This window comes from Lampetra fluviatilis, chromosome 27 (genome assembly GCF_964198595.1).
Source record: "Lampetra fluviatilis chromosome 27, kcLamFluv1.1, whole genome shotgun sequence".
NCBI lineage: Eukaryota > Metazoa > Chordata > Hyperoartia > Petromyzontiformes > Petromyzontidae > Lampetra > Lampetra fluviatilis.
The window spans coordinates 9,331,985-9,357,723 of NC_136301.1; the positions used below are offsets into that span (position 1 = coordinate 9,331,985).

Genomic DNA, 25,739 nt, shown 5'->3' on the forward strand with positions numbered 1-25,739 from the left:
CTCTCACCCGATCCTTCAATCGGACACACTGCTAGAGATGGAACTCATGATCTCTCACCCGATCCTTCAATCGGACACACTGCTAGAGATGTAACTCATGGTCTTCTCTCACCTGATCCTTCAATCGTGCACACTGCTAGAGATGGCTCGTCCCGTTCAAAGTGATAACCGAGGCCAGACACTCAAGAGCTGACGAGCGAGCGTTTATTTACAGAGACATTCACATCACCATCTCCGCACACTTGTATATATTCACGCATGTGTGTGCACGCAAGAGTGTTTAGAGTGTGCACAAGTGTGCCCATTGCACCCCTGCCCTGGCAAGTAAACCGATTGTGTGCGTGTGAAGACAAAGGCGGCCGGGCGTGGTGGAACACACACTACCCCCCCCCCCCCGTGCGCCGTCCCAGCCCTTCGCAAGTGCTACTCGCCATCCGCACTTTGCCCCAACAGTCTGTCACATGCTACACGGGGGGATCTTCGTGCGTCGAGTTCTGTGCGATTCCGATCCAACGGCCATGATTCACGTGGCTCCATCTCCTCCCCGACGGTCCCTGTGAAAGGCACAACGATGTTAGTCCGTGACCCCACGACCCGTGAGCCAGTGACTGCGTGGGGGAGGAGAGCACGGGATCAGTTACGTTTGGTCTTCATGGAGATCAGAAGTCTAACACGTAACTAATCATCACATCCCAACACTCCCCACCACCACCAACTCCCCCCACCACCACCACCAACTCCCCCCACCACCACCACCCCCCACCACCAACTCCCCCCACCACCAACTCCCCCCACCACCACCTCCCCCCACCACCACCTCCCCCCACCACCACCACCAACTCCCCCCACCACCACCTCCCCCCACCACCACCACCAACTCCCCCCACCACCACCAACTCCCCCCACCACCACCACCAACTCCCCCCCCCCACCACCACCTCCCCCCCCACCACCACCTCCCCCCCCAACTCCCCCCCCACCACCACCTCCCCCCCCACCACCACCAACTCCCCACCACCACCACGTCAAGTTCGTACCTGGTGATTGCAGACCCCCGATTCATCCCGGCGAGCTGGGGGAGGGGGGGCAAGGGGGATACGAGAAGGTTACAACCTCGCCACATCGCCAGCATCTCAACATCGTGGCGGTGACGTCATCCACGCGACGCCTGTGCCAGGCTAGGTGCACTTGTGAGGCCATCACGGAGTCTCCAAACCCTCGCTACATCGCCACTAACAGCGTCGTTTCGACTTAAAGCTTCCGTGACTGCAGGGATTCATCTTCTTGGTTCTTTCGGTAAAGTCACGTAGAAGGGAAGTAATACAATAATAAAACATAATACAATGTTTTATTTTTATTATTTTATTACTTCCCTTCTACGTGACTTTACCGAAAGAACCAAGAAGATGAATCCGTGCAGTCACGAAAGCTTTAAATCGAAAATTTAAATTTTTATTTAATAATAACATAATAAAAATGATTTTTTATTTAATCGTTCTATTTATTTCCCCTTCTACGTGACTTCACCGAAAGAACCAAGAAGAACGGCATCGTTATCGGTGGTCATCACCACGCCCGAGACCGCCTTTAGCGCTGCGCTATGACCCCAGCGGCCACGAGTTTCGATTCCCGCCCACGGCTACCCAACACCCAAGCGCGCTGCATTATCCACAAACTCAGGTCTCGGGCCTCCTCTTGATCAAATAGACCTCAAACAGCCCCCCGGCAGCCCGCCGAGGAGACCCGGGACCCGGGAAAAACGTCGCCTCGTCGGCCTCGCGTCAGATCTCGACAAATCCGCACCATGAGGCTCAGTCCGCCCGTCGGTGATGTCATCATACACGAGGCCTGTGGCGTCTATAGCCCTCCCACAGCATTAAACCACTCGTCTATAGCACTTCCACAGCATTAAACCACTCGTTTATAGCACTTCTAGAACGTTAACCACTCGTCTATAGCACTTCTATAACGTTAACCACTCGTCTATAGCACTTCTAGAAGGTTAACCACTCGTCTATAGCACTTAATAGAACCGTTATCACCATAATCACGCGCATTAAAAAAATGCGGCGCTTTGGGTAAAAAAAAACATTTTCTCCACGCCTCCATTAACACAGGCGTCAAGTTAAAATCTCGCACCGCCAACGCAGCAACCCCAGATATAATCTCTGTAGAAGATGACGATCTTCTTCTACAAGGGATCAGAACAGGGATCGAACCGATGAGGGTCGTTCGTGACCCACCCCCGTCCGCGTGGTAGAAGCGCGCACCGCAATACACCCACACCAGGTACCCACCTCGTGGCTCGGAAAGACCCGGGAAGGCTCCGCGCAGCCTCTTATATACCCGCTAACCGAGGAATCGATTTCTTTAGTTTCGCGGCGCGTATTCGGATCGATTCACAAGAGAATCGTCAAGCCAGCTTCGCGCGACCCCGAGGCGAAGACACAAAACCGCGGCGGCTGTTGACCGACGGAGCCCGGGCGGGGAAGGGGGGCGGTGGTATTCGCACGCTCGTGAATTTTAATCGCGACAATTAAATTAAAACCTCGCCACCAGGAATCGGAAGCACGATTAGTGGTTGACGGAGGAATCGAAACTGCGCGTCCGGTTTCGTGGCCACGCCCCGGAAACTCCGCTCGCCAGGCGAGTAACGATTCGGGAATCGATTTTTGTGACTCGTGACACGCGAATCTGGATCGATTTTAAACTTATTAAAATTTTATTTTAGCAGGTTTAAGAAGGCCCACTGAGCTATGTAGCTCTTTTTTTTCAGACGCGACCTCTCTATTTAAGTCCGCGACACAGAGGTGTTGTCTGTCTGTGTGTCTCTGTGTGAGTCTATCTCTGCTTGTGTCTGTGTGTGTCTATGTTGTGTATGTCTCTGTGCGAGTCTCTCTCTGTGTCTCTGTGTGAGTCTCTCTCTGCGTGTGTCTGTGTGTGTGTCTCTGTTGTGTGTGTCTCTGTGTGTGTGTCTATGTTGTGTGTGTCTCTGTGTGAGTCTCTCTCTCGGCTTGTGTGTCTGTGTGTGTCTATGTTGTGTCTCTCTCTCTGTGTCTCTCTATGTGTCTCTGTGTCAGTCTGTCTCTGCATGTGTGTCTGTGTGTGTGTCTCTCTGTGTGTCTCTGTGTGAGTCTCTATCTGCTTGTGTCTGTGTGTGTCTATGTTGTGTGTGTCTGTCTGTCTGCGTGTCTCTGTTGTGTGTGTCTCTCTCTGTATGTCTGTGTGTGTCTCTCTCTCTCTCTGCTTGTGTGTCTCTCTGTGTGTCTCCGTGTCTGTGTTTTGTCTCTCTCTCTAAAATTTAGCATTCTTTGGAAGAACGTTAATCAAGCAGGTGGGGTGTTGACTGTTGTGTTAGCCGACTCTCTGGGTTGTATCGCATTACATTTCTAAGTTTGCTATGTTTGTTTTCCCATTCATTCGTACCTGATGATGGTTGCTTGTGTTGCAATCGAAACGTCGTATTCTATTATTTAATTTATTTTCTTTCTACGTGACTTTACCGAAAGAACCAAAGAATAATTCCTCTACGTTCAAATTGCATCAATTCCCAAGCTTGGGAAAGGAAGTAAAGCAACAGCAATAACAGTACAAGACCACAGCAGCAGTCAACCCGGTGAATACCGGATTGTGAATTAACCATGATACAATGTGCTCACAGTGGACTTTAAAGATCCTGTGGATTTACACCATTGGAACCTCATTTGCCAGTAACAAAATATAATAATTGTTTTTTTACCCTTTTATCTGGCAACAAAACTGACACCTTTTTTACGAGGAGTCATGTTTGCATTGACCACAATACCTGAAGTCCACTCACTAATTCGCCCACTCACTAATTCGCCCACTCACTAATTCGCCCACTCACTAATTCGCCCACTCACTAATTCGCCCACTCACTAATTCGCCCACTCACTAATTCGCCCACTCACTAATTCGCCCACTCACTAATTCGCCCACTCACTAATTCGCCCACTCACTAATTCGCCCACTCACTAATTCGCCCACTCACTAATTCGCCCACTCACTAATTCGCCCACTCACTAATTCGCCCACTCACTAATTCGCCCACTCACTAATTCGCCCACTCACTAATTCGCCCACTCACTAATTCGCCCACTCACTAATTCGCCCACTCACTAATTCGCCCACTCACTAATTCGCCCACTCACTAATTCGCCCACTCACTAATTCGCCCACTCACTAATTCGCCCACTCACTAATTCGCCCACTCACTAATTCGCCCACTCACTAATTCGCCCACTCACTAATTCGCCCACTCACTAATTCGCCCACTCACTAATTCGCCCACTCACTAATTCGCCCACTCACTAATTCGCCCACTCACTAATTCGCCCACTCACTAATTCGCCCACTCACTAATTCGCCCACTCACTAATTCGCCCACTCACTAATTCGCCCACTCACTCTTGCAAATGGGACTCCTATACTGGTCTCCTGATCGTTCACCCGGGTTAACCGATAACCACTGGTCTACAGTGAAAATGTTTCCGAAATAAATGTAGTCAAACTCTACTAATTATGGTCACTGAGAATGAAAATTTTGCTTTAAATTGTTGATTGGCTCTAGTTTTCAAGATATGCTACTGGGTCATTATATACGACCCTTGACTTGGGAATGGCGGAAGATAAGTGAGTTAAATTTCGATTTAAAGCTTTCGTGACTGCAGGGATTCATCTTCTTGGTTCTTTCGGTAAAGTCACGTAGAATGGAAATAATAAAATAATAAAAATAATACATAATCAAATAATTCTCACGACGTTTCGGCCACAACGCAAGCAGCCGTCCTCAGGTGAAGAACAGGTCTGTCGGAAAGACAGGACGGCTGCTTGCGTTGTGGCCGAAACGTCGTGAGAATTATCTTATAGTGTTTTATTTTTATTATTTTATTATTTCCATTCTACGTGACTTTACCGAAAGAACCAAGAAGATAATTGAGTTATAAAGGGAAGGGATCTCCATTTAAACCACAAGTTACTAAAACACATCTTGGCTGGATCTATGAATACATCTATGACTGGGTTTGGACAGGTCTTGCTTTTTGAGTAAAACAATGAAAGACGCAATCTGAACCTGGTATTGCGTCATACATGATATGAATTGCATCATGTTATTCCTAGAAGCCATGGATGATGCAATCATAGCTAGGCTTACATCCATCCACTGGCAGAGCCAGTGGGGGGGTGGCACGTGCCCCCCCAATGATCCGATCGAAATCCGTAATTTCGATTGGATCATTGCGGTTTATTAGTAATAAATCAGCATTTTGCGACCCCCACTGCCACTGTGTAGCATATTACTATGTGCCAGGGACTCGATGAGATGATAGGACAATAGTCTGAGTCCATAATTGGCAATAAGAAACGGCAAAGCAGTTATAAGTGGCTCACAGAATTGTGCGCAGTTGCGTATACAAGACACGACTTCCCTGAAGGCATCAACACCTTCAGCGAGCGCGATGCCGATCACACGACGCGGTTCGAATTCGACCCTCGATCGATGGCTGCGCCATCGCCGCACACGCGTCCAGTAAAACGCAAGGGACAAGTCCTTACTTACTAACAACTCCTTACTTACTAACAACTCCTTACTTACTAACAACTCCTTACTAACAACTCCTTACTAACAACTCCTTACTAACAACTCCTTACTAACAACTCCTTACTCACTAACAACTCCTTACTCACTAACAACTCCTTACTCACTAACAACTCCTCTATCATGTTTCATTGCTGGAGGGGTTGCCCCCGCTACCTGATAATCCTAGCTCCGTCATTGCATCCATCCCTCTGCTGAACAAGTTGCCGTATATCAGCTCGAGAAATCAGTGAATTATAACACTGGTAGGAACCACCTGGTTCCACCAGCCCACAGGGGATTATTGTGTCCGTCCGTCCGTCGTGCATCCAAAAATGGGAGGGGTGGGGCTGGGTGGGGAGGGGCTGGGTGGAGAGGGGAGGGTGGGGAGGGGCTGGGTGGGGAGGGGCTGGGTGGGGAGGGTGGGGCTGGGTGGGGAGGGGCTGGTCACCCCGTGGTGCCCTTATAAAACTCAACGTTTAACCTACTCACGCCGGCTTGTGCCCGCCCTCACAGTCAGCCATATTTGCGGAATACACCACGCCGCCGTTGACCCTGGCCATTGACCAAGCAACCCAACGTTCCTACCAGCTCCCCGCGCAGGAGGAATGTGTTTAACTTTTGGAGTCAGCGGCTCTGTGATGCGCGAGAGCTCCACCAGAGGGCGGTAGAGAGCCGCGTAAGATGCGAACTCGGAGCGGACAGGTCTGGGGGTCGCAACCAGCACCGTGCGCTATTGGTCGTGATGAAGGCGGTGGTGGTGGCGAGGACGAGATAGAAATGATTCAGGCTGGGACCACCTTCACTACTTACAACATCACCATCATCATCATCATAATCACTGCATCGAGCACTTTCAGATGCGTTTCTGCGGCCGTCTTGAACGCTCTTACTTCCGATATTAGGAAGCCACTGGCAGCTTTGCGCCTTTAAATCGAGATTTAAAGCTCACGTCTGAAGAACTGATTTTTGTGTTTAGTTTGTTGTCCTTCCCCCGCACCTCCGATGAACACGGTTCGGCTACGTACGGTGCGAAAGAAGTTCGACATACATACACACACATCACTACCATCATCATCATCATCGGGGGTCGGCAACCCGCGGCTTCAGAGCCACATGCGACGTTTTAAGGACTGATGCGTGACGTTATTTATTAAGGACCGTATTCACATTCATTGCGGCTCTTTAAATACCGACTTTTGTGCCGACTTTGAAAACAAAGATGGTCTCTTCTTGTTAGTTGTGGTTGCAGACCTCTGCTCATCGTCATCATCACCTGTGTGGATGGTGGTGGTGGTGGCATCACAGGGCTCCGTAGCCCATCTCCCTCTCGAGCTGCTCCGTGGTGATGGCCCCGAGGAGGGGGCGGCAGCCGGGGTTGAACACCGAGTACGCGCTCAGGGTGCCACGGGCTATGGGGGGACACGGGGGGGGGGGGGGGGGAGACAACACAGAGAGGTACAGGCGGTCATAGGGTCACACAGGCTAATGCATCAAACCCAAATCAGAATTCTAGATTTGAAGCTTTCGTGACTGAAAGGATTCATACTCTTAGGCTTTTTCGGTAAAGTCACGTGGGTAGAAAATAAAAGTAAAATTAATAGAAGTAATAATAGAAATAAAATAATAAATCACGACGTTTCGGAGGCAACACAAGTCTCCGTCATCAGGTGGGACCGTCACAGCCAGATTTACTGCATCAAGTCAAATCAGAATATTTATCCTGGAGGAATCCATTAGCTATACTGTAATGCACTTTTTTTTAACAGATGCCCAGTGGAGGCAGGTCAGAATGTTACAACAACAAACCAGAATGGGGATCCTGGTCTGCATTGTGGAGGAGTTAGAGCCCACCGTGTTACCCCTCTGGTTACCCACGCTTACCCCTGCGGTTACACCTCGTGACCCCCGGTGTCATCCCCATGGTTACACCTCATGACCCCCGGTGTCATCCCCATGGTTACACCCTCGTGACCACGGCGCCATCCCCATGGTTACACCCTCGTGACCCCGGAGTCATCCCCATGGTTACACCCTCGTGACCCCGGAGTCATCCCCATGGTTACACCCTCGCGACCCCAGCATCATCCCCATGGTTACACCATCGTGACCACGGCGCCATCCCATGGTTACACCCTCGTGACCCCGGAGTCATCCCCATGGTTACACCCTCGTGACCCCAGCATCCCCATGGTTACACCCTCGTGACCACGGCGTCATCCCAATGGTTACACCCTCGTGACCCCGGCGCCATCCCCGTGGTTACCCCTGCGGGAGGAGGCGAGCGGGAGAAAGATGAGAACGGACACGAGCAGGAACGGCGTGAGCAGCTGCAGGTGGAGGAAGAGGCCGAGAAGCAGCAGCCAGATGGAGACGCGGAGCCAGAGGGCCCAGCGAGGGGAGGGCCCACGCCCCCCTCCATCACCACCAACTCCACCACCAACTCCACCACCAACTCCACCACCAACTCCACCACCAACTCCACCACCAACGTCACCATCGCCAGGGGCCCCTTCTCCTCGCAAGGGATCCACACCTTGCGGCTGCTCCTGCGGTGAGAGACAGGGGGTAAATCCTGGGGAAGAGAGGGGGAGAGAGAGAGAGAGGGGGGGGGGGTCCAGGTTTCGCAAAACGTAGAGAGTGGAGGGGGTCCATGCGAGCGAGAAGCTTCGTGTGGAGCGACGGGCTACCCAGGTAGCTGCCACACAGCTTGACGCAGACGATGACAAGATGACCATCAGCACCACCGCCACCACCACCGTGATATCGCCACTTGCCATCAGCACCACGACCATCATCATTAGCAACCCCCCCCCCAAAACCTGATAACTTTAATCTACATTGTCTTATGGTTGTTATTGTTTGACTTGCATCCCACTGGGATTTTTTTGCACACAGCGTTGAAACGCGGTGTTTTTTCTGGAAGACTTACACTCTCGTTGGATTTTTCTGTTGCGTGTCGTCACTTTAAGATGTTTCGTGTTTTTTGTTGTTGCGGTTGCACCCGAGTCAAGAGCAGCATGGCTCACAGGGTTATACCTAAACACATTCCTGCTGTGGAGGGAGCTGGTAGGAACGTTGGGTTGCTCGGTCAATGGCCAGGGTCAACGGCGGCGTGGTGTATTCCGCAAATATGCCCGACTGTGAGGGCGGGCACAAGCCGGCGTGAGGAGGTTAAACGTTGAGTTTTATAAGGGTGACCAGCCCCTCCCCACCCAGCCCCACCCCACCCAGCCCCTCCCCACCCAGCCCCTCACTACCCTCCCAACCCACCCCCTCCCCACCCTCCCCACCCAGCCCCTCACTACCCTCCCAACCCACCCCCTCCTCACCCTCCCCACCCAGCCCCTCACCACCCTCCCCACCCAGCCCCTCCCCACCCAGCCTCTCACTACCCTCCCAACCCACCCCCTCCTCACCCTCCCCATCCAGCCCCTCCCCACCCAGCCCCTCCCCACCCTCCCCTCCCCACCCAGCCCCTCACCACCCTCCCCTCCCTCCCCACCCAGCCCCTCCCTCCCCCCCCACCCAGCCCCTCCCCCCCCACCCAGCCCCTCCCTCCCCACCCCACCCAGCCCCTCCCCACCCTGCACGACGGACGGACACAAAAATCCCCTGTGGGCTGGTGTAACCAGCAGCTTCCTACCAGTATAATGTAACTGAACACTGAAACCTCCGGCTCCTCACCTTCCCAGGGCGCGGGGCCTCCACTCCGTGCGGCGCGCCGCGTCCCCAGAGCGGCGGGAGGAGGCGGCCGAGCCACGACCCGCCGTGCCCCGCTCCGGCAGCAGCCGGGGGACCACCACCACCCCCCGCGCCTGCCCCCTCGTGGTGCGTGGGGCTCCCCGTGGTGCCCGGGTCGCGTCTCCTCCTGCTGCTCCTGTACTCGGCGAGACGCCGTTCAACAGAGTCCGGGCCGCGGGACATCGGCACTGATGATGATGACGCTGATGATGATGATGCTGTTGATTGTTGATGCTGCTGATGTGTCAATGCTGGTTCGTGACTGTTGATGTAACTGTTGTGGCGGTATCATTGGTGTCTGCTGCTGCTGTGTCTGTTGTTGTTGTTGTTGACGTCGTCGCTGTTGAAAAAGTTGAATCAGCTGTCACTCAGCCCGCCGCTGTTATTTACGAATCGCGTTTCGCCCCTTGTCTTCATTTTGGCCGCCGCCGGGCACCGTAGTACGTGACGCCACGCGGCCACAAACACTTTGCGATGACGTCACCACGCACTCTGGACGTGATGACGTCACGGGAGGGGCTCGGGGTCAGGTGAGGCAACAAGGTGAGGTCACGTGACATCGGGGTCAAGTGAGGCCACAAGGTGAGGTCACGTGACGTCAGGGTCAGGTGAGGCCACAAGGTGAGGTCACGTGACGTCAGGGTCAGGTGAGGCCACAAGGTGAGGTCACGTGACGTCAGGGTCAGGTGAGGCGACAAGGTGAGGTCACGTGACGTCAGGGTCAGGTGAGGCCACAAGGTGAGGTCACGTGACATCGGGGTCAGGTGAGGCCACGAGGTGAGGTCACATGACATCGGTGTCAGGTCAGGCGACAAGGTGAGGTCACATGACGTCAGGGTGAGGTCAAATTGGCTCAAGTGGGGTCAGATAGAGATTCTATCACGTGTGATGACAGCAGCAGCAAATATGGTTCAGGAGCTGGATACCAGTGCCGAGGTCTGCTGGTCGCCACGACGAGAGGGGGCAGAGGCCTTCAGCAGAGAGAGAGAGCCATTGGAACATTTGCCAGAAGAAAAAATATGATCATTGTTTTTTTACCCTTTTTATCTGGCAACAAAACTGACACTTTTTTTTCAATGGTGTAAATGCTCACCCCGAGCTCTCATACTCTGATGGTGCATTGTCTTTGAGTTGTGCGCCTTTTGGCGTCATCTGGTCCAACACCATGTGAGACTAGGCTCTAAGGAAAGCTGTCTCGGGTGTGGACCAATCAACTTCAAGGACAGTGCATACATTATCAGAGTTGTGTTTTTTTTTGTTTGCATTACGACTGCAGGTATTGTGGTCTATGCAAACATGACTCCTTGTTAAAAAAAGGTGTCAGTTTTGTTGCCAGATAAAAGGTAAAAAAACAATTAGCAGTCCCCGTCTAGTTTTGCCGTGTGCCTTCTCCCCCTGAAGGAGGGCAGCCTTTCAGTGGGTTTCACTCTCCGGTCCATGGCGGTAACATTGAGCCTCGTAAGGTCGAGGTCAAATTGGGTCAGGAAACGTCAGGGTCGGGTGACGCCCCCCCCAACACAACAGCCACCGTTCACCACGAAGTTCTGGTGACGTCACCAGGGCGCTTGTGCCAGGCTAGGTGCGCCTCGAGGCCACGCGAAGTGTCGACGGCTCGCTAACAAGTCACAGGGCGAACCCAGCTGCCATGGGTCGACTGGCAGAGATGCACCACCTGTGCTCCCCAACGTGCCACCTCGCTGCGTTTTAGCCGCCCCGTGCTCCGCTTGTTGTGAGCGTCGCTCCTCCGCCCTCCGCTTTTGCTGGAGGGCAACGACCTCAAACTGCCCAGCAGCGTCCTTCCCGAGCCTCCTTAGCGGTGGTCGATCTTGACACCGCTGTCATCGGTCATCGGCAAACCCACTCAGCTCCACATCCTCCTGTACTACATCAGCTGAATCTCTTCTCCAGCCTGTGCGGCGCCCATGTAGCCCCCTCTATCCGGTCAAACAGAAGCCACCTAGGATTGCGGTGGCTGAGTATGCGGGCTGCGTGACCCAGCAAAAGCAGCCTCCTCGCCTTGCCGGAGGAGCTCACTCATGGGACTGCGTCCAGATATTTAAAGGATCTCCGAGCTCCTCACACTGTACCTCAACGTGGTCAAAGCAAGGATGGATCGTAGGCAGACCAGTCTGAATGTTTCAAACCAGCGAAGATGTTCCTTTGGAGAGGTCCACGATTCACAAGCAGAGAGAAGGGGTATAACTGTGGAGCAGGGGTGGAGAACCTTGTTTCTGCCAAGGGCCATTTGGACATTAATAACATCATTCGCGGGCCATACAAGAGTATAAACTTAAAGATTAGCCCGTTATATTCGGTCAAACATTTAATTAACTCACCCCTTAATGTGATGGCTGGAACTGCCAAATGATTTCGCGGGCCGGACGTTCCCCACCCCTGCCTGAGTGTGGAGCGATAGGCCAGGTAGCTTCCAATACAGCGTTACACAGCTGACGAAAAGATCATGCCACCCGACTCCTCACTTACTCACCTACACACACACACGAGAAAATATCCCCCGTATAGTCGTAACAGACTTTGGGGGCAAGTGCTGTTAGCGAGCACCTATGAATGACGGCAGGACACACGAGGGGGTGGGTGGCCAGCACTACGCCTGGCCGCCTTTGTCTCCCGAGTGGCGATGTTTACACATCGTAAAAGGTGCTCATTTGAGGCCGAGTCGACCCAGGGGAGGCTCCGGACCAGTTAAGATAACCACGTTGTCCGTGAGCAGGATTCGAATTCGTGTTAGCAGGTGCGTAGCCCAGCGTGCTCACCGCTACACTACCGCTCCCCACACCGACCTACATGACAAAGATCCCCCATATAGCCTTTAACAGATTGGCGGGGCAAGTGCTGTTCGTGAGCACCTATCAATGCCGGCACGGCACACGAGGGAGTGGGTGGGTTGCCAACACCAATACCCGCCATTCGCCACGAAGTGACGGTGATGTCACCATGGCGCCTGTGCCAGGCCAGGTGAAGTGTCGAAGGCTCGCTGATAGGTCTCGGTACAGACCCAGGTGACATGGGTTCGCCGACTGAGATGCAAACGCCAAATGTACAGCAGGCGTCATGGTCGGGATCGAGTGCACGACCTCCTGTATACCAGGCGAGGTAGTTAACATCTCGCGACCGTGGCGCCCCACCTGTGCCAGCTATGTCCGTACTGTGGCAACTTGCCGCATTTTAACCACACGGCGCTCTGCTCGTGCTTGTGAGCGTCGCTCCTCCACCCTCCGTTGTTGCTGGAGGGCGACTGCCTCCAACTGTCCAGTAGCGTCCTTCACGAGCCTCCTCCACAGAGGCCGATTTTGACACCGCTGTTACCAGTCATGGGCAAGTCCACTCAGCTCCACGTCCTCCCGTACCGCATCAGTCCATCTCTTCTCCAGCCCGTGTAGCCCCCTCTATGCGGTCAAACAGAAGCTGCTTGAGCGTGCGGTGGCTGGGCTTGCGGGCTACATGACGAAGCCAACGCAGCCTTGCCTGCCAGAGGAGCTCACCGATGGGAATGTGTCCAGAGCCTTCAAGAATTTGTGAGCTAGCCACACAAGCCAGCCTGGTTAAACCCAGGATAACACCACACCTACCTCCGCAGACACCGCCACAGACGCCTGCGCAGACACTGCCACGCCGCGTGTACCGCGAGTTGAGTTTTATTGGCAGAAATCGTCACGAAAAGCAACAACGCGTGCGGTGACGTCGGTCGAGGAATGAATACTGCTCAGTCTGGGTGTACCCAGCGCCTTCTCCTCCATAAAACCTACAGCACCTCCCACCTATAACTACACCCTCTAGCTACCTACACCCCGTCCTCTAGAGCATCTCCCACCTCTACCTACAGCATCGAACTCCACCTCGGGTAGCCCCGCGCATTGGCACGTCGTCAAGGTGGTTGTTGTTGAGGCGAGGTTTTAAACCCTTGAGCAAAGTCCAGATGTAAAAAAACACGTTTGGTGACCTCAGTCACCTTCACGTACAGCCACTACTTGAGTCCTCGCGACCCCCGACCACGCTACGTCTTTCCGCGTTAACCAATTTACTCCACATTTAAATTAACTCGTTCCACGCTGCACGCGTCCGATGATTGTTGAACGTCCCACGTGACGCGCTAAACAATGAACGCTGTCCGCGGTTAATAGAGTATTAAAATTAAGATCGCAATCTCGTGCGCGTATGTACAGGTGCATGTACAACCATCATCAGGCGCGTAGAGCGTGGAACGAGTTGATTTGAAGTGGGGGGGGGGGGGGTACATTGGGAAGACGGAGCAGGGTGGATCGTGAGGACGAAAGTTTGGGAAACTCTTCTCGATAGCATCTCCCACGTACACCGACCACGACGCGTGGCGCTGTGCGTACGGTGCGTGGTGCTGTGCGTGGCGCTGTGCGTGGTGCTGTGCGTACGGTGCGTGGTGCGGTGCGTGGTGCTGTGCGTGGTGCTGTGCGTGGTGCGATGCGTGGTGCTGTGCGTGGTGCTGTGCGTGGTGCTGTGCGTGGTGCGATGCGTGGTGCTGTGCGTGGTGCGATGCGTGGTGCTGTGCGTGGTGCTGTGCGTGGTGCTGTGCGTGGTGCTGTGCGTGGTGCGATGCGTGGTGCTGTGCGTGGTGCGGTGCGTGGTGCTGTGCGTGATGCTGTGCGTGGCGCTGTGCGTGGCGCTGTGCGTATGGTGCGTGATGCTGTGCGTGGCGCTGTGCGTACGGTGCGTGGTGCTGTGTGTGGTGCTGTGTGTGGTGCTGTGCGTGGTGCTGTGCGTGGTGCTGTGCGTGGTGCTGTGCGTACGGTGCGTGGTGCTGTGCGTGGTGCTGTGCATGGTGCTGTGCGTGGTGCGGTGCATGGTGCTGTGTGTGGTGCTGTGTGTGGTGCTGTGCGTGGTGCTGTGCGTGGTGCTGTGCGTGGTGCTGTGCGTACGGTGCGTGGTGCTGTGCGTGGCGCAGTGCGTGGCGCAGTGCGTGGCGCTGTGCGTGGCGCTGTGCGTGGCGCTGTGCGTGGTGCGTGTCCGTGGTGCTGTGCGTGGTGCTGTGCGTGGTGCGGTGCGTGGTGCTGTGCGTGGTGCTGTGCGTGGTGCTGTGCGTGGTGCGTGTCCGTGGTGCTGTGCGTGGTGCGTGTCCGTGGTGCTGTGCGTGGTGCTGTGCGTGGTGCTGTGCGTGGTGCTGTGCGTACGGTGGGTGGTGCTGTGCGTGGTGCTGTGCGTGGTGCTGTGCGTACGGTGGGTGGTGCTGTGCGTGGTGCTGTGCGTGGTGCTGTGCGTGGTGCTGTGCGTGGTGCTGTGCGTACGGTGGGTGGTGCTGTGCGTGGTGCTGTGTGTGGTGCTGTGCGTGGTGCTGTGCGTACGGTGCGTGGTGCTGTGCATGGTGCTGTGTGTGGTGCGGTGCGTGGTGCTGTGCGTGGTGCTGTGCGTGGTGCGGTGCGTGGTGCGGTGCGTGGTGCTGTGCGTGGTGCTGTGCGTGGTGCTGTGCGTACGGTGCGTGGCACTGTGCGTGGTGCTGTGCGTGGTGCTGTGCGTACGGTGCATGGTGCTGTGCGTGGTGCTGTGCGTGGTGCTGTGCGTACGGTGCGTGGTGCGGTGCGTGGTGCGGTGCGACGCATGGTGGTGCGGTGTGAAGCACGGGCGAGCATCACAGGATCACACTGAACTCTCCGGGTCGGGGCAGAGTGAACCTCTCCTCTCCCCCGCTCCGTCTCCGGGCCAAGGAATGTGACCTCTGACCTTGCGATCTTTCGTCTCTTGACCTCTGACCCTGCGACCTCTCGTCCCTCGACCTCTGACCTTGCGACCTCTCGTCCCTCGACTTCTGACCCTGCGGTCGCTCGTCCCTCGACTTCTGACCCTGCGGTCGCTCGTCCCTCGACCTCTGACCTTGCGATCGCTCGTCCCGCGACCTCTGACCTTGCGATCGCTCGTCCCTCGACCTCTGACCCTGGGATCGCTCGTCCCTCGACCTCTGACCCTGCGACCTCTGATCGGCCGAGCTGCGCCCGTGCGACCTACGTCTGTGCGCCGTGTCGTCGCGCACGTCACGCGGCCGCCCGTGAGTATGGTGCCGCTCGTCGCGCGACCTGTCGTCAGCCGACCTGCGTCCGTGCGACCTCGTGTGACCCCGCGACCCCTCCTCCCGCGATCCGTGACCCCTCGACCTCCTCTCTTCTACCGCAGCCCCGACCGGCTCCGGGTCGCATGACCCGCGCTCCTGGTCACGTGACCCGCCGGTGGCGGCCCCACCACTCGGCCACTCGGGGTCGTGGGCCCGGTGGTCCCCGCGAGGCCGCTTGTCGCGCGACCTCCCGTGGGAGCGGCCCTCCGACCTGGCGTCACGCGAGGGCGGGCGGGGACGGCACGGGGGCGGCACGGGGCTGCCCGCGATGGGCGGCAGCGGTGGTGCCCGCGACGGGGGCGGCCCCGCCGCGTGGTGGGGGGTTGGCACGGAGGGGCACGGCGGAGCCGCCGCCGCCGTCGCCTCCCGTGGGCGCACGCGGGGAGGAGGAGGAGGTGACGCGCGTCCCTGCGAAGACGTCAGCGGCTGCTGCTGCTGCTGCCGATGGTGATGGTGGTGGTGATGGTGGTGTTGATGCTGTTCGTGTTTCTGCTTCTGATGCTGGTGGTGGCTTGGACCCAGCTGCTGCTGTTGCTGCTGTTGTCGCCGATGGTGCCGCCCCTCGTGGTGGCGGTGGTGGTGGCGGTGGTATCGCTCGTAATCGGACAGAGAGGACGATGACGAGGTGGTGGAGGACACCTCATCCGCGTGGCCACCCTCGTTGAACACTCCTCCTCCTCCTCCCACATCGTCATTGTCGTCGTCGTCGTCGGGCCCCCGCGTGCCGCTGGCGCGGGTGGCGCAAGTCTGGGCGTCCGACACGCCGGGGCCCAGACTCGACTTGTCCGTCCAGCCGCCCCGCAGGGACCCCCGCCAGCGCCGACCGGTCCCCCGCCACCGCTCCTGGTAGCGCCGGTAGTGCCCCCACTCGCCGTCCGCGCCCGCCTCGCCGTTGGCGTTGAGGTCGGAGTGGAGCTCTCCGGCGGGCGGCGGGTCATTGTCGGTGGCTCCGCCGGGGGGGCCGCCTCCGCCGTCGCCGGCGGTGGCGGCGCCACGCTGCCGCTGCTGATTGGCGTTGGCGGTTGGCGGCAAAGGCTGCGCCGCGTGGGCGTGCGCCAGCGCGCGCGCGTGCGCCGCCACGTTCTCCTCCGTGAGCTGCGGATTGATTCGCCGCACGATCTCCAGCTCCACGGCACGCGGCACCACCAGCACCAGCGCCGCTGCCGGATTGCCGCCGCCGCCGCCGCCCTCCCCCGCCACCGCCAGACGCAGCAGGGACACGCTGCGCAGCTGGTTCGCGTTGTGCAGATGCTGCCCTAGAAGCTGCTGCTGCTGCTGAAGCTGGTGCTGCGTGGTGGGCAGCTCCCCCAGCATGGGCCACCACTCCGGGGGGAACTGCGCCGCATAGGTGAGCAGGCCGCCTCCCCCGGCCCCGGCGCCGTGCTTGTGCTTGCTGGAGCGCTGGAACGCCCGGTCAAGCCGCAGCGATCGGCGCAGGAACGCCAGCCCCTGCTGCAGGGCGCCCCCCCGGGGCTTTGCCGTGGGGGGTGCGGAGGAACTCGGAGGCGGGGACGGGGGAGGGGACACGGGGGGGCACGGGAGGGAGGCGGACGCCGGCTCCCCTGGGGAGGAGGAGCGGGGGACGGCCGCGGCCTCCAACTCACCGTGGCCGTCGGGGTCCGCGCCGAGGGGACACGAGGGGGGCGGCAGGCCGTGGATCACGGGGGCAGTGGGGACCAGGCAGGAGGAGGGTACCCCCGTTGTCTCAGAATCGAAGACGAGGTCCCCGACGAGGTCTCCAGACGGATCCCCGGTGAGGACGGCGAGGACCGCATCGCCCTCATCTCCATCATGCCCCCCGAGTTCCGTATCTCCTTGTCCCGTGTCTCCGTGTCCTGTGTCTCCGCCGTGTCCCGTGTCTCCGCGGTGTTCTGCGTCTCCGCCGTGTCCTGCGTCTCCCCCACGTTCTTTGTCTCCGTGCAATGCGGACCCACCCCCCGTGCTACCCCCCGGGTGCTCGGGGGGTTCGGTGGTTTCACAAGTGGCCACGGGGTGAGTGCGAGTTGATATGCGAGTGGCGTCACCACCTCCAGGGACCGCACCGTTCTCCCCCGTAAGGATAGGAGTTGCCTCGACTACTACACTCATTGTCGAAGTAGCGAACGCAGGGGCCTGGTGTACACGCACACATGGCACAGCATCACACGGTGTCACACACAGCCAACGACACACACGGTCAAATACAATCGCGCATAGCCACCACATCATAATACAGTAACCACACCATCACAGACAGACACCACACAAATACGATCAAATTCTCACTTGCAACCATTTAAAGCAGCCCTGTGACCACCACTCATCCTTGCAATGCCACATAACTCTCCGAACCTCCAAGAGGAGGCTGCAATGAGCCTCCTCATTCCCTCATGTGGGAAGCTATAAGCAGTGAAAGTGGGCCTGTCGCTGTCTCTCAGCTCGCTGGAACACCTCCGTTAACCAGGGTTTGTGGGGAGGTCTAGACCACGTGCCCAATCAAGCCAGAGCAGCTGCATGAGCCACAGTCCTGAACCTCACCAATTGCCCCTCGGCTTCAGGAGGAGGTGGGGGTTACGATGCCAACCCCAGCCGCAAGCGATGATCAGATTCTCGCTTGCAACTTTCAACAGCGAGACCAGACGGGGCTATTTCTGGTTTGAACATGATGAGACGTGGATTGCCAGTCCACAGTGGCAGAACAGCAGGTGCATCTTACAGATGACAAGCTGATGGTCAGTGGACAGATCAGCTCCACTGTAAGTCCTGGTGTCAAGAACATGGGCTGTCATTTGCCGTCTAGCCTCGAGAGTTCAGTAGATATTCTTGGTTGGTTTCTGGCATGCGCCCACAGCCACACATGCACCAATATACACACTTATCACAAAACAACATTAACATGTGCAGGATCACACACAGCAGACCAACAGCACTATATGTAAACAGAATCGGACAACACACAGGACATCACTGGACACACCAACATGCAAAGACAAAGATCCCCACTATAGCCCGAACAGACTGTTGGGGCAAATGCTGCAGCTATGAAGGCTGGGATGGCACACGAGGGGGTCGGTGGCCAGGACCATGCCCGGCCGCCTTTGTCTCCACAGTGGCGATGTTTACACATCGTACCACACACAACGCTCAACCACACACACACACACACCGCTCAACCACACACACACACACCGCTCAACCACACACACACACACACCGCTCAACCACACACACACACCGCTCAACCACACACACACACACACCGCTCAACCACACACACACACACACCGCTCAACCACACACACACACACCGCTCAACCACACACACACACCGTTCAACCACACACACACACCGCTCAACCACACACACACACACCGCTCAACCACACACACACCGCTCAACCACACACACACACACCGCTCAACCACACACACACACCGCTCAACCACACACACACACCGCTCAACCACACGCACACACACACACCGCTCAACCACACACACACCGCTCAACCACACACACACACCGCTCAACCACACACACACACCGCTCAACCACACACACACACCGCTCAACCACACGCACACACACACACCGCTCAACCACACACACACACACCGCTCAACCACACACACACACCGCTCAACCACACACACCGCACAACCACGCACACACCGCACAACCACGCACACACACACATCGCTCAACCACACACACACACACCGCTCAACCACACGCACACACACACACACCGCTCAACCACACGCACACACACACACCGCTCAACCACACACACACACATCACTCAACCACACGCACACCGCTCAACCACACACACACACCACACACACACACCGCTCAACCACACACACACACCACACACACACACACCGCTCAACCACACACACACACACCACTCAACCACACACACACACCGCTCAACCACACACACACACACCGCTCAACCACACACACACACCGCTCAACCACACACACACACCGCTCAACCACGCACACACACAACCATACACACACCGCACAACCACACACACACACCGCTCAACCACGCGCACACACACCGCTCAACCATACACGCATCGCACAACCACACACACACCGCTCAACCATACACACACACACCGCTCAACCACACACACACCGCTCAACCACACACACACACACCGCTCAACCACACACACACACCGCTCAACCACACACACCGCACAACCACGCACACACCGCACAACCACGCACACACACACATCGCTCAACCACACACACACACACCGCTCAACCACACGCACACACACACACACCGCTCAACCACACGCACACACACACACCGCTCAACCACACACACACACATCACTCAACCACACGCACACCGCTCAACCACACACACACACCACACACACACACCGCTCAACCACACACACACACCACACACACACACACCGCTCAACCACACACACACACACCGCTCAACCACACACACACACACCACTCAACCACACACACACACCGCTCAACCACACACACACACACCGCTCAACCACACACACACACCGCTCAACCACACACACACACCGCTCAACCACGCACACACACAACCATACACACACCGCACAACCACACACACACCGCACAACCACACACACACACCGCTCAACCACACACACACACACACCGCTCAACCACGCGCACACACACCGCTCAACCATACACGCATCGCACAACCACACACACACCGCTCAACCATACACACACACACCGCTCAACCACACACACACCGCTCAACCACACACACACCGCTCAACCACACACACACACCACTCAACCACACACACACCACTCAACCACACACACACACACCGCTCAACCACGCGCACACACAAACACACCGCTCAACCACACACACACACCGCTCAACCACGCACACACACAACCATACACACACCGCACAACCACACACACACACACCGCACAACCACACACACCGCTCAACCATACACACACACCGCTCAACCACACACACACACACACTGCTCAACCACACACACCGCTCAACCACACACACACACCACTCAACCACACACACACACCACTCAACCACACACACACACACACCGCTCAACCACACACACACCGCTCAACCACACACACCACTCAACCACACACACCACTCAACCACACACACACCGCACAACCACGCGCACACACACCGCTCAACCACGCGCACACACACCGCACAACCACGCGCACACACTCCGCTCAACCACACGCACACACACCGCTCAACCACACACACACACCACACACACCGCTCAACCACACACACCACACACACACACACACCGCTCAACCACACACACACACACCACTCAACCACACACACCGCTCAACCACACACACACACACCGCTCAACCACACACACACCGCTCACCCACACACACACCGCTCAACCACAGACACACACACCGCTCAACCACACACACTGCTCAACCACACACATACAGTTCAACCACGCGCACTCCGCACAACCGCGCGCACACACACACCGCTCAACCGCACACACACACCGCTCAACCACGCGCACACCGCTCAACCACACACCGCTCAACCACACACACACACCGCTCAACCACGCGCACACACACACCGCTCAACCACACACCGCTCAACCACGCGCACACACCGCTCAACCATGCACACACACACCGCTCAACCACGCACACACACACCGCTCAACCACACACACACCACTCAACCACACACACACACCGCTCACACACACACACCGCTCAACCACACACACACACACACCGCTCAACCACACGCACACACACCGCTCAACCACACACACACACACCGCTCAACCACACACACACACACTGCTCAACCACAAACACACACACCGCTCAACCACACACACACCGCTCAACCACACACACACACCGCTCAACCACACACACACACACCGCTCAACCACACACACACACACACCGCTCAACCACACACACACACACACCGCTCAACCACACACACACACACCGCTCAACCACACACACACACCGCTCAACCACACACACACACCGCTCAACCACACACACACACACCGCTCAACCACACACACACCGCTCAACCACACACACACCGCTCAACCACACACACACACACCGCTCAACCACACACACACACCGCTCAACCACACACACACACCGCTCAACCACACACACACACACCGCTCAACCACACACACACACCGCTCAACCACACACACCGCACAACCACGCACACACCGCACAACCACGCACACACACACATCGCTCAACCACACACACACCGCTCAACCACACGCACACACACACACACCGCTCAACCACACGCACACACACACACCGCTCAACCACACACACACACATCACTCAACCACACGCACACCGCTCAACCACACACACACACCACACACACACACCGCTCAACCACACACACACACACACCACTCAACCACACACACACACTGCTCAACCACACACACACACACCGCTCAACCACACACACACACCGCTCAACCACACACACACACCGCTCAACCACGCACACACACAACCATACACACACCGCACAACCACACACACACACACCGCTCAACCACACACACACACACACCGCTCAACCACGCGCACACACACCGCTCAACCATACACGCATCGCACAACCACACACACACCGCTCAACCATACACACACACACCGCTCAACCACACACACACCGCTCAACCACACACACACCGCTCAACCACACACACACACCACTCAACCACACACACACCACTCAACCACACACACACCACTCAACCACACACACACACACCGCTCAACCACGCGCACACACAAACACACCGCTCAACCACACACACCGCTCAACCACGCACACACACAACCATACACACACCGCACAACCACACACACACACACCGCACAACCACACACATCGCTCAACCATACACACACACACCGCTCAATCACACACACACACACACACCGCTCAACCACACACACACACACACACTGCTCAACCACACACCGCTCAACCACACACACACACCACTCAACCACACACACACACCACTCAACCACACACACACACACCGCTCAACCACACACACACCGCTCAACCACACACACCACTCAACCACACACACCACTCAACCACACACACACCGCACAACCACGCGCACACACACCGCTCAACCACGTGCACACACACCGCACAACCACGCGCACACACACCGCTCAACCACACACACCGCTCAACCACACACACACACCACACACACCGCTCAACCACACACACCACACACACACACACACCGCTCAACCACACACACACACCACTCAACCACACACACCGCTCAACCACACACACACACACCGCTCAACCACACACACACCGCTCACCCACACACACACCGCTCAACCACAGACACACACACCGCTCAACCACACACACTGCTCAACCACACACATACAGTTCAACCACGCGCACTCCGCACAACCGCGCGCACACACACACCGCTCAACCGCACACACACACACCGCTCAACCACGCGCACACCGCTCAACCACACACCGCTCAACCAGACACACACACCGCTCAACCACGCGCACACACACACCGCTCAACCACACACCGCTCAACCACGCGCACACACCGCTCAACCACGCACACACACACCGCTCAACCACGCACACACACACCGCTCAACCACACACACACCACTCAACCACACACACACACCGCTCACACACACACACCGCTCAACCACACACACACACACACCGCTCAACCACACGCACACACACCGCTCAACCACACACACACACACCGCTCAACCACGCACACACACACCGCTCAACCATGCACACACACCGCTCAACCACGCGCACAAACACACCGCTCAACCACACACACACACACCGCTCAACCACGCACACACACCGCTCAACCACGCACACACACCGCTCAACCACACACACACACACATCGCTCAACCACACACCGCTCAACCACACACACACACACCGTTCAACCACGCGCACTCCGCACAACCGCGCGCACACACACACCGCCCAACCGCACACACACCGCTCAACCACACACAAACACACCGCTCAACCACACACACACACACACCGCACAACCGCACACACACACCGCACACACACACACACCGCTCAACCACACACACCGCACAACCATGCACAACCACACACACAACCACACACACACACCGCACACACCACTCAACCACACACACACCGCACAACCACACACACTACATACCACGTGACCTCTGGAGCTCGTCTCGTCCAATCATGCGCGTTACCACGGTAACGCCCCTCACAAGGCGTGAGAAGGGCTTATGATGGTGATGGTGGTGCCTAATCTCACCATTACCATACCACAATTACATGCACCGTCACATGCAATTCCACCAACACATCCCCATCATATCACCCCTATCACCAACATCATACCCAACATTACACCCATCACGCCATAGCATCAACCCGTTAAATCATCATCACCACCCTCCCGTACTTAAATTACATCACCACCCTCATCACTACACCACTACCATCATCACTACACCACTACCATGATCAGCTCCTCATCTGCAGAATCATCACACGTGCATCACATCACCTCATCACAAACACACAAATGCATCAGCCGCATCAAATATTATCAATTATCTTACATCACTCCATAACCTGATCAGCTACATCACTACCACCACCACCTCATCTCCATGTTTTATGTCACTTCAACTCGTTCATCATCACACCACCACTTAATTTGCAGCACCATCACCTCAACCGCACCCCCATCAAAAACATCACCACCTCATCTACAGCATCACAAACATCCCCATCCCATCACCTCATCACCACCTCATCTGCAGCATCACATTCACTCCCATCACCTCACCCATCACCCCCATAACCTCACAGCATCACCACCAGCACTTCACCTCACCCGATCACCTCAACCCCATCACCCCATCACCTCAGCACCATCATCACCACCATCATCTCACCCCCATCACCCAATCACCTCACCACCATCATCACCACCATCATCTCACCCCCATCACCTCACCACCATCACCTCAACCCCATCACCTCACCACCATCACCTCACCACCATCACCTCACCCCCATCACCCAATCACCTCACCACCATCATCACCACCATCATCTCACCCCCATCACCTCACCCCCATCACCTCATCAACATCATCACCTCACCACCCCCATCACCCCCATCACCTCACCACCATCACCACCACCCCCATCACCTCACCACCATCACCTCACCCCCATCACCCAATCACCTCACCACCATCATCACCACCATCATCTCACCCCCATCACCTCACCCCCATCACCTCACCCCCATCACCTCACCACCATCACCTCACCACCATCACCTCACCACCATCACCTCACCCCCATCACCTCATCACCACCACCATCCCCCATCACCCCCATCACCACCACCCCCATCACCTCACCACCATCACCTCACCAACATCATCACCTCACCACCCCCATCACCACCACCCCCATCACCTCACCACCATCACCTCACCACCATCACCTCACCAACATCATCACCTCACCACCCCCATCACCACCACCCCCATCACCTCACCACCATCACCTCACCAACATCATCACCTCACCACCCCCATCACCACCACCCCCATCACCTCATCACCACCCCTTACCGCCTCTGCGCCGCTCTCTGGCCGCGTCTTCTCGCCGCGCAGCTGGGCGAGTTCATGGCGCCGCCTTCACAGATTCGCGAGGAGCAGTCCGTTGTCTCCCCTCGGCGTTGTCTCCCGCGGTGTCTCCCCCGCGGTGTCCCCGTGTTGTCCCCGTGGTGTCTCCCCGCGGTCTCTCCCCTCCGCGTCGTCTCCCCCAGTGTCGTCTCCTCCCCGTGGTCTCTCCCCTCCGCGGTGTCTCCCCGCGGTCTCCCCGTGTTGTCCCCGTGGTGTTGTCTCCTCCCCGCGGTGTCTCCCTGCCGTGTCTCCCTGCCGTGTCTCCCTGCCGTGTCTCCCTGCCGTGTCTCCCTGCCGTGTCTCCCTGCCGTGTCTCCCTGCCGTGTCTTCCCCGCGGTGTCCCCTCGGTTGTGTCTCCGTTGTCTCCGCGGTGTCTCCCCCCGCGTCGTCTCCTCGAGCAGCGCGCGCGCGGGGCGGGGCCTCGTGACGTCACCGCGGCGCCCGTTCGACGTTGGCGGGAAAACCGCAGCCGTC

The 25,739-nt window shown here is 56.9% G+C and overlaps 2 protein-coding genes across 3 annotated transcripts; both read right to left on the reverse strand.

The window, feature by feature from the left end:
• Positions 1-199: 199 nt before the first annotated feature.
• Positions 200-9,787, reverse strand: SAYSD1 (SAYSVFN motif domain containing 1). Its single transcript, XM_078869416.1, has 5 exons — positions 9,287-9,787; positions 7,866-8,148; positions 6,876-7,011; positions 1,038-1,072; positions 200-554 (listed from the first exon to the last, which is right to left on the reverse strand). The coding sequence occupies exons 1-3, from the start codon at positions 9,524-9,526 to the stop codon at positions 6,902-6,904; spliced, it is 633 nt and encodes a 210-aa protein (XP_078725542.1). The 5' UTR covers positions 9,527-9,787; the 3' UTR covers positions 200-554; positions 1,038-1,072; positions 6,876-6,901.
• Positions 9,788-14,344: 4,557 nt separating this feature from the next.
• On the reverse strand, positions 14,345-25,688 carry LOC144942368 (uncharacterized). 2 transcript variants are annotated; one of them, XM_078869193.1, is made up of 2 exons: positions 25,215-25,688; positions 14,345-17,549 (listed from the first exon to the last, which is right to left on the reverse strand). In XM_078869193.1, the coding sequence occupies exon 2, from the start codon at positions 17,523-17,525 to the stop codon at positions 14,961-14,963; it is 2,565 nt and encodes an 854-aa protein (XP_078725319.1). In that variant the 5' UTR covers positions 17,526-17,549; positions 25,215-25,688; the 3' UTR covers positions 14,345-14,960. The 2 variants fall into 2 exon arrangements, with proteins under 2 accessions (XP_078725319.1, XP_078725318.1); XM_078869192.1 differs by having other exon boundaries at positions 25,212-25,688.
• Positions 25,689-25,739: the final 51 nt, after the last annotated feature.

Excerpts from the sequence above, each read along its gene's own strand:
- SAYSD1 (XM_078869416.1), bottom strand. The coding sequence starts at position 9,526 with ATGTCCCGCGGCCCGGACTCTGTTGAACGGCGTCTCGCCGAGTACAGG. Across the intron at positions 8,149-9,286 it reads AGGCCCCGCGCCCTGGGAAG|GAGCAGCCGCAAGGTGTGGA; the intron begins GTGAGGAGCCGG and ends CTCTCACCGCAG. Across the intron at positions 7,012-7,865 it reads GCTCGCCTCCTCCCGCAGGG|CCCGTGGCACCCTGAGCGCG; the intron begins GTAACCACGGGG and ends GTCCCCCCATAG.
- LOC144942368 (XM_078869193.1), bottom strand. The coding sequence starts at position 17,525 with ATGAGTGTAGTAGTCGAGGCAACTCCTATCCTTACGGGGGAGAACGGT.